At 33.5% G+C, this 12,183-nt stretch overlaps 1 protein-coding gene across 1 annotated transcript in view; it reads right to left on the bottom strand.

Annotated features, from left to right (window-relative positions):
- Positions 1-12,183, bottom strand: part of LOC106539284 (synaptonemal complex protein 1) — a 42,695-nt gene that overhangs the window by 29,519 nt on the left and 993 nt on the right. The window contains exons 3-8 of the mRNA XM_087720854.1: positions 11,689-11,767; positions 6,173-6,219; positions 4,861-5,025; positions 3,021-3,088; positions 1,327-1,400; positions 407-465 (exon numbers count right to left, since the gene is read on the bottom strand). Of these exons, the coding sequence (XP_087576980.1) occupies positions 407-465; positions 1,327-1,400; positions 3,021-3,088; positions 4,861-5,025; positions 6,173-6,219; positions 11,689-11,767 (492 nt within the window). The remainder of the gene's footprint in view (positions 1-406; positions 466-1,326; positions 1,401-3,020; positions 3,089-4,860; positions 5,026-6,172; positions 6,220-11,688; positions 11,768-12,183) is intronic.

Raw genomic sequence — 12,183 nt, 5'->3', positions numbered from 1 at the left:
AGAGTCAGCATATTGCTCCCAACAATCCAGGTCCTCGTTTTAGTGATCTCAGAAGAATGGAAGGCTGAATCAACCTTGTGCCAGTGAAAATCAAACTGTTGGCAGTCAGGAGAATTATCCTGCAATACTGCCTTCTTACCACTATGACACCATAGTTCGCTGGTCAATACAGTCAATTATATTTTCACTTGTTTTTTGTAACTATCATTTAAAAAACAAATAAGGGGGAAAGGCCACAGCAATTTAGGTATTGATGCATCACCACAATCACTTTCTGCTTTTTGAGGTACTATTTCTTTGATCCCTAGTTAAAAGATCATCTAATGTCCTCAGGGTCCACCTATAGGTACATCACTAAACTACAGGTCTAAACATTTAATTATTTTAAGTATTTTCAGTGTATTACCTCAATGTTATTGTTAAGATCCACATACATTTGTCTGGTTTCTTCTCGTTCACATTCATCTTTAACAAAATTAATGATATGGTAGAGTAAAAAATGTTAGCGTGTCAAATAAAAGGTATCAATAATAATAATACATAATTCAAGTTAGAATTAAATTAGGATTAAATGTTAGGTGTTTAGGACAGAGTATTTTCATAATCTGTCATAATAAAGCAAGCTTTTCTGATTGTCCTATCATTTCGTCTATAAATTTTATTTTAAAAAATGCTTTCCTAGCTATCTTCTTGACATTTTTGAATTTTGGTGTTGACAAATACTTTTGAGATCGTCATGGTTAGACATGTAAACAAGCAAATGATTCTTCAAACAAATCAACCAGATTTGAGGCACAAATGATCCAGTTCAAATTACCATACTTAAGACACATTGTAAGGCCTAATCTCTTGAAAAGTCTATAATGCTGGGAAAAGTGGAAAAGACAAGAAAGACTACTAGCAGCAATATGGGAACACTCAACTACGCTGGCGGACTTATGAGATTGGGAACAGATCCTCTTAGAGAAAATCTACCTATGTGAGAACTAAGAATTGACATTGACTTAAAAACACATAATTTATCCATCCATCCATCTATCCATTCTATGCTGAACCAAGTAAACAATTTTAATTTAAGACACCTTTTTTATTTTATAGGTAAAATCCTATTTAGGCATGTTAGTTCTTGAAAAACTGACCAGCCAAGTAGTAGTTCTGAATATAAGGGTGACCTTATAGTATATGTAATAAAACATTTTGTGAAGAACCACGTCATATTTTATTTAGAAATTTAGAAAATTAATTAATTAATTTAATATTTTTAACATATAGGTTTTTTTGTTACAATTTAGTGTGGAAAAGATAAATGCTGAAAAGAATATTTACATTTGTTGCACTTCTCTACTGATTGCATACATTTTTCTTTGAGTAAGTTGCACAAATGTCTTGTAGCATTATTTCTGAAGAGGAAAGATAACATTAACATTATATTGCTACCATAGTTCCTTGCTTTACAAAGAAATTTCTTCACAGAGCAATTTAAAAATTCTTCACCTGATTCCAATTAAAGTAAATGACCTAGGCTAGGGCCTAACAAAGGAGAGGGAAAGATTTGTGCTGCTGGGCACACATTTTTAAGAACTTACTTGATTGTTTTAACAAAATGCTTTGTTGTGGAAGGAAGCTTGCTTATTCATAATGTAACTGTCATACAACCTTTCTCTATGGCTGAGAAGAAATACACATGCTCTTCACCAATCCCTGAACCAGCAGAAAACACTATTGACATTAAATTTGCTATTCTCTTTACCAAATTGTAGCCAACCCCCTATTGCAGGGCTGTCAAACTCCCGGCCTGCGGGTCGGACGTGTCATACACTGGCCACGCCCATGCTGTTTAGTGAAGTGGAGAACAGTCCCAATATGTCACGTGATGCCATGATAACATGAGTTTGACACCTCTGGTCTATTGCCTCTTTTCCCAATCACTGTAAGTTTTCTCACTCCTATCCAATTGAAGGGTGATACAAGTGTAATAAAGGGTGATAAGGTGTAACTTCCAGCTATCCCTGGTAATGTCAGAATAAAGAGAAAATGCTACTTTAACACCAAAATAGTTAAGATTAGCTAAAAATTACCTTACTCATGGGCTATGCTGAGATTATTATTGGGATGCATCAGAAAATATGCTACCTGTGGATATGCTACCAAACTATGGATTTGATGCCATAGTTTGATGAAAGTAGAGAAAACATTTAATTGATTTGCTTAGCAATAAAAATTATTTATTTAAAAAAAACTGAATGAGATGGGTGATGTAGATGTTGGTCAAGTTTGAAGATTTAATCCACTTCAAAACAGTGGGTTGCCTTTGGCGAGATGGCAGCATACAAGTTTGAAAGAATGAATGAATAAATAAAATTGCATTGATATATGTCAATACTTACTGCAAGGTTGACTTTTGGTTGACTTCTGATATCATCTGGACATATCCATCTCTTTTCTTGATAACAATTTAACAATGGTGTCCTTTCATTTTTCTCACCATTTCAACCATCCCATAGCCCTAGGATTTCCTAATCATTTCCCATTTATGACCATTTATTTAGCAATCATTTGAAGTTATGAAGGTGCTGAAATATCCATAGTCCTTATACTTATGAGTCGTACTTATGATTATTGAACCATGTCCAGGTTAATGTGATTGCAACTTGGACTTTTGGCAACTGGTTCGCATTTATAATCTCCTGCAATGTCCTGCAGTAATGTGATCATGATTTGCAACATTTGGAAGAATGAGTTCACACTTACAACTATAGTGTTCCTTTACCACAGTAATTCACTTAATGATCATCATAAAAATTGTACTAAAATTGGATCAGATTCAACTTACAACCACAATGACTTAGGACAAAAATTCCAGTCCCTATTGTGATTTTAAGTCGAGGATTATCTGGGCTATGAATATATTACTTAGCTTGTTTAAAATCAGCCAATGTCAGAAAGGTATTGCTGCTTGCTATAATCAATAATTTAAGTTCCATAATTTATTTTAGTAATGTTTTACTACTATTACTTACTCTTTTAGAAGTTCATTGTTTTCATGTATTTCATCTTCAAGTTTTAGGCTTAATTTTTCGTTTTCAAACTAAATTCATAAAGATGCAAATGATATGCTTTAGTCTGAGTAAATTGTGACTCCCAAATATAAAAACATGGACTTTTCTTCATGACTTTATTAACGTGTATTTTTTGTCCTGGGTTTGACAGAAAAGTATGCTAGTACAATTTGTGATGCTGTGAAGAAAGTCTTTATTTTTTCTTCCAACATAACATCCAAAACTACCACCAGTTACTCTCCTTAATAATTAGTAGGCCAGATTTTGTTATATGGGCAAAGTGCAAAAACTTTAGACAGCTTACAAGTTGCCTTAGTAACAGTTGCTGGCTTGGTGTTGTTGCATGCCACTAAGAAACTATCACTTGGACTATTTCTGAATACAGCTCTATTGCACTGTGTCTAGTTATAGGCATCATGAAGAAGTTCCAAGAAACAATAGAACATTCCCTACTTGAACTATGCCTATGACTTGTCAATCAGGCTGTAAATAGAAATGGCAGACTGTTACTATTTTTATTCCGGTTCCCAAATATTCGAAAACTGTAAGTGTTGTTACAGTAGTGAAAGAGACTACTGGCCATGAATAGCTATGGTTGTCAGTACTGAAAGTACCCTTTAAAAACAGAAATTACTTTGAGATATACAAACAGCACTCCTTTTTTCCAATCAGTAGAAAACCTGAATGTGTATAACCCTCATAGGGAGAAACAAAGAAAAACCTGTAAAGTATTCTTTTGGGGAAGAACCAGCAATACATATCTGGCAGAACTTAGATCTTAGAATCCAGTATTAATTTTGTTTTAAATACAGTTCTAATATTTAATATTAAATGCATTCATTAGTTATTTTGGGGGTTAATCAGTATCTGAAAACTATTATCCTATGATTGACTTCTTCAGGTTATTCTGATTCTTAATTTAATTCTATTTTAGCAAATATTCTGGGTGAATATAATAAAAAATATTCACATTCCTTTTCAACAACTCTAAAAGTTCTTCCAGATTGTATAAAAAATATTGAAAATTCCAAGAACGAAGTGTAATGAACACTCTAACTGACTTTATGATATCATAACTGTATACTCATCATATAATCAGTGGTATTGTTATGTATCAATAGTCTTATCATTATTTTCAAATTCTTGAATCACTATTGTCTTATTCATCAGCAACAAAATTATATTTCAAGCTGCAATTACCATAAAAACAAAGATAATTACAGATGAGGAGTGGCCATTTCACTTACCAGCTCCTAGGATCCCACTGCAATGGCATGATAACATAACATCTTAATATATCATACATAATATGAAGTCATACTACCATGGTGAAGTTAGAAATACTATCTTTTTTTAAAAGTGCGGAGGGGGAGAGAGAAAGAGAAATCATGTATATTTTTGTAAACTGAGATAGCAGGATAAGGCAGTTATCAATGCCCGGCAAATGGATTATTTAACAATTTTCTATGTTCACTCTTGGTAGTGAAGGATAAGTCTTACTGTCATTTTTCTATGAATTTTAAAGAATCAACAATATATAAACATATTCATGATCATAGTGTCTTGACGTGCGCAATCAGTAAAAACAGCTTTGACAAATCTCTGAACTTTTGAATGAGATGAGTTGGGAAACAGAAAGATTATTGTTTACAATTACCCTAACATTCAATGGAAAAATAATAAAACATTCACAGAACTCATCTTAAAATTGCATAATACCTTAAATGTTCAGTTTTTTAAAAAAATATTTTACTTTATTGCTTTATTTTGAAGTCCATTTCAAAATACAATAAACACTTGCCTGTAATTCTTGAATGGCTTTACGCAATGCTTCAGTAATCTTTCTATTTTCTTGCAATTTTTTCTCTTTTTCCATTAATTCATATTGTATACTGACTTTCCATTTCTTGATCTTTTCTGCTTCTTTGTAAAGCCTTGAATAAAGCTCATTCATTGTCTCCACATTCTACAAAAATAGGTTTCAATGTAATTAATTAATACATGTTATCTCATTTCAGTATTCACATTTGCCATTAAACTTAGGCTTGGATATATTCAAAATATGCAACATAAAAAGAAGAAACTATAAAATTGTCAATAAAATAGTTTTCTCATCTCAGAAAAAGTTATCCACAACTATTTAAATTATTAAGAACAATGCACTAGTAACATGAAAAAAATGAGATGTCAGTAATTTTCTATAGCTAATTATTTTTTCTTGTAGGTGACTATTTCTTAATAGTACCCTTCAGGAAATTGTATTTATTTCATAACTGTATAAAAAGTTGATTTTTAAAAAAATCTACTTACATGTGTGTATCAAAAAATATCACTGATCTAAAGCAGTTTAATTTTTAGTCTAAACTAAGTCTGAAGTTTTTATCAAAAATACAAGCCTGATGCTATGAGCAGCTTTCTTTAAGGATGGCTAAATTTCATAATCCATGAAACTGTTCTATGTTGTCATGGATAACTATTTAAAATTTTAAAAATTATTAAAGGATAAATTTAGATTAGAGAAGCAAGATAAATGGTATACAGCCTTTGTTCTCATCCATATTTTTCAATATGAATAGTTACATATCCCTCAAAAAAAGTTTTTTTTCTTATTCAGTTTCAAAAGTATTGCTGTACAATGGGCAAAATCAGTAATATCTACATTATCTGCATGTAAGAATTAGCCAAATATTAAAAGTTCATTATTTTCTCTAGAAAGAGAAAAATGCTTGAAGTGATAAACTTGGCACATCTAAACCATAAACAATAATGCTGCACAAAGAACTGTTATATTAAAAAATGTGAGCTATTTCATATTGAGTGAAAAACACTTTAATAAGATCATAGAAGTACATATAAAACTGTACTAAAGATTGCATCTTGCCAATACATTACCAGATAAGTAATAAATACACTGAAGAGCTATTTTATACACGAGTAAATAGGATTCTGTATTTTGATAGGAATATTATTTTCATTTTGTTATGGAGTATAACCTGCTGATCTACAATAGTTACCCTTTTATTAACTCACAAAAAAGCAGTAATCAACATAACAAAACTTAATTAATGCAATCCAAATTTTAATACAACTTTTAAATTATAAAATTAACTGACCTCTTGCTCTATGTCAGGCACAAGCTTTACTTTCTGTGGAGAAGGGTCTGTAAAATGAAAGATTTTATTTTGACCATTCAATATAAATATTTCTTTTTTGTAATAATTTTATTAAAGTTTATACTTACAAAGATAAAAATTACAAACTAAGAAAAATACAAAGAATAAAAAGTGTAAAGAGAACATAATGTATAGTAAAAAATATGTATAAGAAAATACCTTCCCCCTTTATCAAAACAAGTACAATTTCATTAACATCACTCTAATACAACAAAAGCCCCCTTCCTCCCATATCTCTCTTATCTAGAAATAATTCAATCTTTCAATCATTCTTAAAAACTCATTTAATCCTAATCAACATAGCCCATTAAGATTTTTTTTACAAATTTTACAAATATATAAAAATTGCCTGATATAACAACTATTTTAACCTTAATCAAATGAGCTTATGTTATATTCTTTTACTTGTAGCTCAGTATTTATTTATTTTATTTATTTATTTATTCTATTAACTTGTATGCCGCCCACTCTCGGAAGACTCAGGGCGACTTATAAATAAAAGTAACTTATCACTTGCTCTAAAAATACAGCAGATCTCTTTCCCATCTGATCTTTTATCTATAAATAAATATATAAATAAATATTTAAAGCCTTGTCGTTTGGTCCTGGTCAGCAAAAATCAATTAAGATTTTACCAGAAACAACAAAGTATATACTTTAACCTTGATCAAATAAATCAACTTTATTTTACTTCCCTTGCTTTTAAAATCTTATTTTTAATTGCTTTAAACTGTGTCCCAGAATTCTATTTTTCCTGACTCCTCAGAAAGTCTTTCAAAACTTTTGTAAATCCAAAATGAAATAATCTAAGTTATTCTTTTTTGTTATTTGTATATCAATGTTAATTAGTAAATCATTTGTCAGATTCATGTGTACATATATCCAGTGTAACATTTTTACTCATAACATTCTTGTAACCTGTTATTTTTAAAACCATATTTAAATCAGCCTGTCTTATCCAGTAAAGCATGCTCCACTTCTAAAACCTCTTTTAAATCCAATTTTATTATAGCAATTTTAAGAGTAACTTCAGAGTGCATTGTTCCCAAATATTTATGTAGAATAATTTGCTCCATTCTGTATTAGTGGGTCTCTTCTTCTTTACTTATACTTTTAGTTTTTCCTGATTTCCTCTAGCATTAGTCTTCAAAGTGCCATCATATCTAAAGGTTTCTTTCTTGGTCCACAAGATAATTTCTTATACTTATTTCAAAATCATTTTAAAATAAAATTCTAACAACTTTTTTCAAAGGAAAGATTCTTATAGTTAGTTCCAAATCCAAGTGACCCCTTAACACATTTATAACTTTGCAAAATCAATGTTCTAATCACCTTTTTTGCTGTTTATTCCCAATTTTTTTTATTCCAATTCCAGGAAAAAGTAGCATGAAGTACAACTCTCACTGAACAAATATAGACAGGAAAAACCAGTGATTCTTCAAAGCACAACAAATAATAGATGAAACTTGACTGACTGCATAAGTGTGGGTGAGAGTAGGAATGAAGAAACACTAGAAATGGATGGATAATCTATAATTTGTATCTATTAATCTATAATTTGGAAAAAAAAATAAGAGAGCCCTCCTTCTACATTGAAAAACTGATGGTGCTGGATGGGACCTGGAACTGCATGAAAAATCATTCAAAAGCTGCTGTTGGTGATATGTTTTGAAGCCTTCAAAATAAGAGTAGACTTTTATGGTATGATATCCAAAAAAGAAGAAAGTAGGAATATTGGAATTGGCTTCTCTCACCTAAATGAGGTGAGAGAAGAGACCCTCTGAATTGTGAAGGTATGTGAGTAGACCCCTCACCTCAATTTAGCCACAAGTGAGAATAGTGCCATACATTGATTTTAAGCTGGATTGGTTGGTATTGTCACTTCTTACAAGAGATACAGGTAAAGTCAAAAATTAAATACAGCAGGGGTTGAAGAAAAGATCTTTATTATTATAGAGTAAAATAACATATTCCTGAAAGCAGTTCAGTTTCTATTCCATCTCATATTGAGCAAAAGTGGCAAGGTGTTGAGTTTTGTAGGACGGTATAATCTCATCTGAAACTCTCCCAACCCCCATTTATTCATTTTTTTCCTTATTCCCAAGGTCAGGTCTACAATTCTTCACAAGTATTAACTCAAAGTGGAATAGCTCTTGGAGTTTTGTAAAGTAAATACAGTAATATCTGCCATGTTATCTGGTATTGTTTGATCTTTGGAGTTCTAGGGACTAGATAAAATCATTTGTATAAGTTCCAATATTTCTGACCTGGATCCATTATCAATCTTACTCTTTTGAGCATTTCTGTCCATATTTCAATCTTCTTTTTTGTGATAAAGCTTTGAGAAAATAGTGGAATAGAGGATGCTAGATAAAGCAGATTATCTAGATCGTGTTTGGGTAGCTTACTCTTTTGAGCACTCTTTGAGAAAAGGAGTGCCACCAATCTTCAAGAAGGCAATGATCTAGCCCTTTACTGAAGCAGCTGTTCCAAGATTCCAACATTCAACACTATTAGACAATTTCTGTCCATATTCCAATTTTCCTTTTTGTAGTAAGCTTTAGAAAAAGTAGTGGAATAGAAGATGTTAGATAAAGGAGATTATCTGGATTCCTGTATCGAATCTGAACATGACTTGAAAACAGTACTGCTTATTCTGATAGATGGCCGTTGTTGAGATTTGAATGGAGCTAATTATGCTCCTCCTTGTAGTTTCACACTTTTAGCAGCATTCTAGTCATCTAGAACACCTACATATGTATGGGGTAGGGAATATCATTTTAAGGTAATTCTGTTCTTTCCTAAATTGATGGTTCCCACTGATAGTCATGGGGGAATTGCAACTGAGCCCATGATTGTCACAACACTTAGCTCTTTCCTATACTATCAAACACTTACATGAAACAACTGGTTTGAATTGAGACCCATCAGTGTGGGCATGATAATGAGATTTAGATCTCCATCTCAAGCTGGAATGAAAATTTTGTCAAGTATCTAGAAGATGTGAGGGACTGCATGGAATGAATCCATGAAAATTATTCATTATTCATCTTGACTGCCAATTTTGTTCTGTTTATTGCTCTAAATGGTCCATGGTGTGAAAGACCAGGTTCGTGATTTTCGAGTTTCCATTGGGAGTTCCTCCTGCTAGAACAGCAAATGAAAGCAACAGCCAAGGAAGTCTTTTCCCAATTTAGACGGATGCTCGAGATAGCAATAGCAATAGCTCTTAGAATTACCGTGTTTCCCAGAAAATACGACCTGTCCTGAAACTAAAGCCTTGCCACATATTACGGGTGGGCAAAAATATTAGCCCCCCCAAAAAAATAAGCCACCTGGACAATCCTCCCCTCGCCGACCTAGCAGTATCCCGAAGGCACCAAGCCGCGGGAACGAGGGGGGGCAACGGAGCTCGCGTTACCTGTTAGGTAAGCTCCCCGTTAGGAGAACGAGTGCGTGCAGAGAAGCGTAGTGAGAGTGGTGTAGAAGAAAGGATAACGGAGACACTGAATAGTAAAACAGATAGTATTTTACTTCTGTGGAAAATAGAGGTATGGAGAGTCCAATTCATACACAGTTAAGTCAGTCAGTCATCAACGTTCTCAGTTAAGGAGTGATCCATCAAACACAGCCCAGTATCATATAATCAGTTCAGCACACAAAGTCACTAACAGTAGCAAAACTCACAGTAATTCACGCTAAGCAATACGCGACACATCTACAACCATCATCCAACAATCAGCATCTAACAGAGAGATAACAGTCATTCTGACTCCATCTTATGGCCGCATGAGGTAACAGCAACCAATCACAGCAGTACTTAAAGATACAGTACCACTATCATGGCTTATATTTTGCTAACCCAACTGTTAAGACTACATTCCTAATAGTATCCGTCTGTGCTTTGAAAGCTGGGGGGAAAAAACCCAGGCGGCAGGCAGCGCCAGCAGCGGAAATGCCCTAGCTCTGCAGGTACTGTAGAGTTAGCCAAGGGCATCATGAGCCTGCGAGTCGCGCGAGCGGGGAACGGAAAAGCTGCTCGCACAACCCCCCTCTCCAGCCATGCAGAGCCCCATTCACTCACCTAGGGGCATTCCGAAGGTGCCGAGCCGCGGGAGGTGGAGGGCGGCGAACAGGCGCTCACATTGTTTGGTGCCTTCCGGGTACCGCTAGGTGGATCAGCAGCTCTGTGCCCGGCTGGAAAGGGGGTTGCCAAGCGGCTGCTCGCAAGCGTGATCACTTCATGGCTGCTGTGTTGCTGCTGCGACAGCGCAACACAGCCATTCGACCCTGGAGGCTGTGCCTGGCTCTTCGGGAGGCCAGTCGCAAGGGAGCAGCCACCCGGCAACCCAAAAACAATAAGCCCTCCCCTTTAATAAGCCCAAGGCCATATTTTGTGGGTCAAAAAAATGTAAGACCCTGTCGTATTTTCGGGAAAACACGGTATATACCACTCCACAATGTTTTACAGCACTTGCTGTACAAATATCAACATATTGCTTCAAACAATCTGGTTCCTCATTTACTGGCCTCAGAAGGATGGAAGACTGAGTCAACCTTGAACCGGTCAATATCAAACTCCTGGCTATATTGCATTCTAACCACTGTGCCACTACAGCTCCTATGTAGGTGTAGATTTCCGAGCCAGAAAATCCTGGCAACAGTGACTCTTATCCTTAACTACATATATTTACATTACAAATCATATGAAAATCACTGTTGGTATAAAACACTACCAAGGGTTTTAAGACACTTACGTGGGAGACACTATTGCAACGTAAGACCTATATTCCCATCACTGTATTGATTGTCAATAGCTTATCAAATCCAATTCAAAATGCTGGTTTCAAATATATTAAAGTCTTATATGGCTCAGCCTTGGGTTACTTTAGGAACTTCTTATCCAGATAGATTATGTTTGTCTTTTATAATTATTAAAGAAGAGATGCTTAAAATCATGGTCCCACTAAAAATTAGGGGATGTGTACCTGAAGGCAGATCCTCTCAGTTGAACCCTTCAAATTTCTTATTTAAGATAAAATGTGAATTTTAGCATTAATGTAGGGATAACATTTTTATTTGGAATTCTATTTGTCAATATTTGTCAGGTTTAATATAGTGGATTTTTTAAATATTCTATTTCATGAATTTTATCAATTTTATGTTTGTAAACACTCGGAATCATGATAAAAGAACAATATATGTATATAGTGTAGTTAATGAATTAGTGTAGTAAAATACTACTGAATGAGGATATTAATTATATTATAGTATGTGTATATAGTACTGCAGTATACACTATATACTTTAGTATACATTTCTTTCTGGATACATGTTTTTCTGGTTACCATAACAAAAATGAAAAATGAAATGAAATATAGAAAATAGAAATGCAATAGAAAAGCTATCAATTACATATATAAAACAATGCAATTTTAAACCATCTTTTAACGTACCAATGACTTCTATATGATTTGAAATATTTTTCATCCCATAAGATGAGTTATAAAATTCTTCTGTTCCATTACTAAAATTCTGAAAAAAAATTGGAAAATAGTAATAATATATTATAACATATTAATTCACAGATATAGCGCTTTGATAATGTATAAAGATGATATTAAATTATGATTCATAATCAAAAATCAGTTTAATTATTCATTCACAGGGCAACTTTAGAACTATTAAGTCTTAGAAAATGTAATAACAGATTAGGCTCCAATCTAATATTAAGTGCATTTAAGTTCATTGAAATAGCAGACTTACTTTTCCACACCGCTGGTCTCTTATACACAACTCTCAATTGATCAACAAAGATCAGCAAGCAGGATCTTTCAGAAGCGTAAAAAGACTTTCCAGCCTTTCCAGCTTTCAGAAAGATTGCCAGAAAGCTAGCAAAAGCAGTGTTTCTAAAGGCTACAAAGACTTAGCTCAGAGGGGAAAAAGACTGG

Source organism: Thamnophis sirtalis, unplaced genomic scaffold (assembly GCF_051295495.1).
Source record: "Thamnophis sirtalis isolate CommonGarterSnake01/CBP01778 unplaced genomic scaffold, rThaSir2_p1.2 scaffold_7, whole genome shotgun sequence".
In the NCBI taxonomy this organism is placed as follows: domain Eukaryota; kingdom Metazoa; phylum Chordata; class Lepidosauria; order Squamata; family Natricidae; genus Thamnophis; species Thamnophis sirtalis.
The sequence above is the reverse complement of the archived record's forward strand: the minus strand, read 5'-3'. Positions and strand labels throughout refer to the sequence as shown.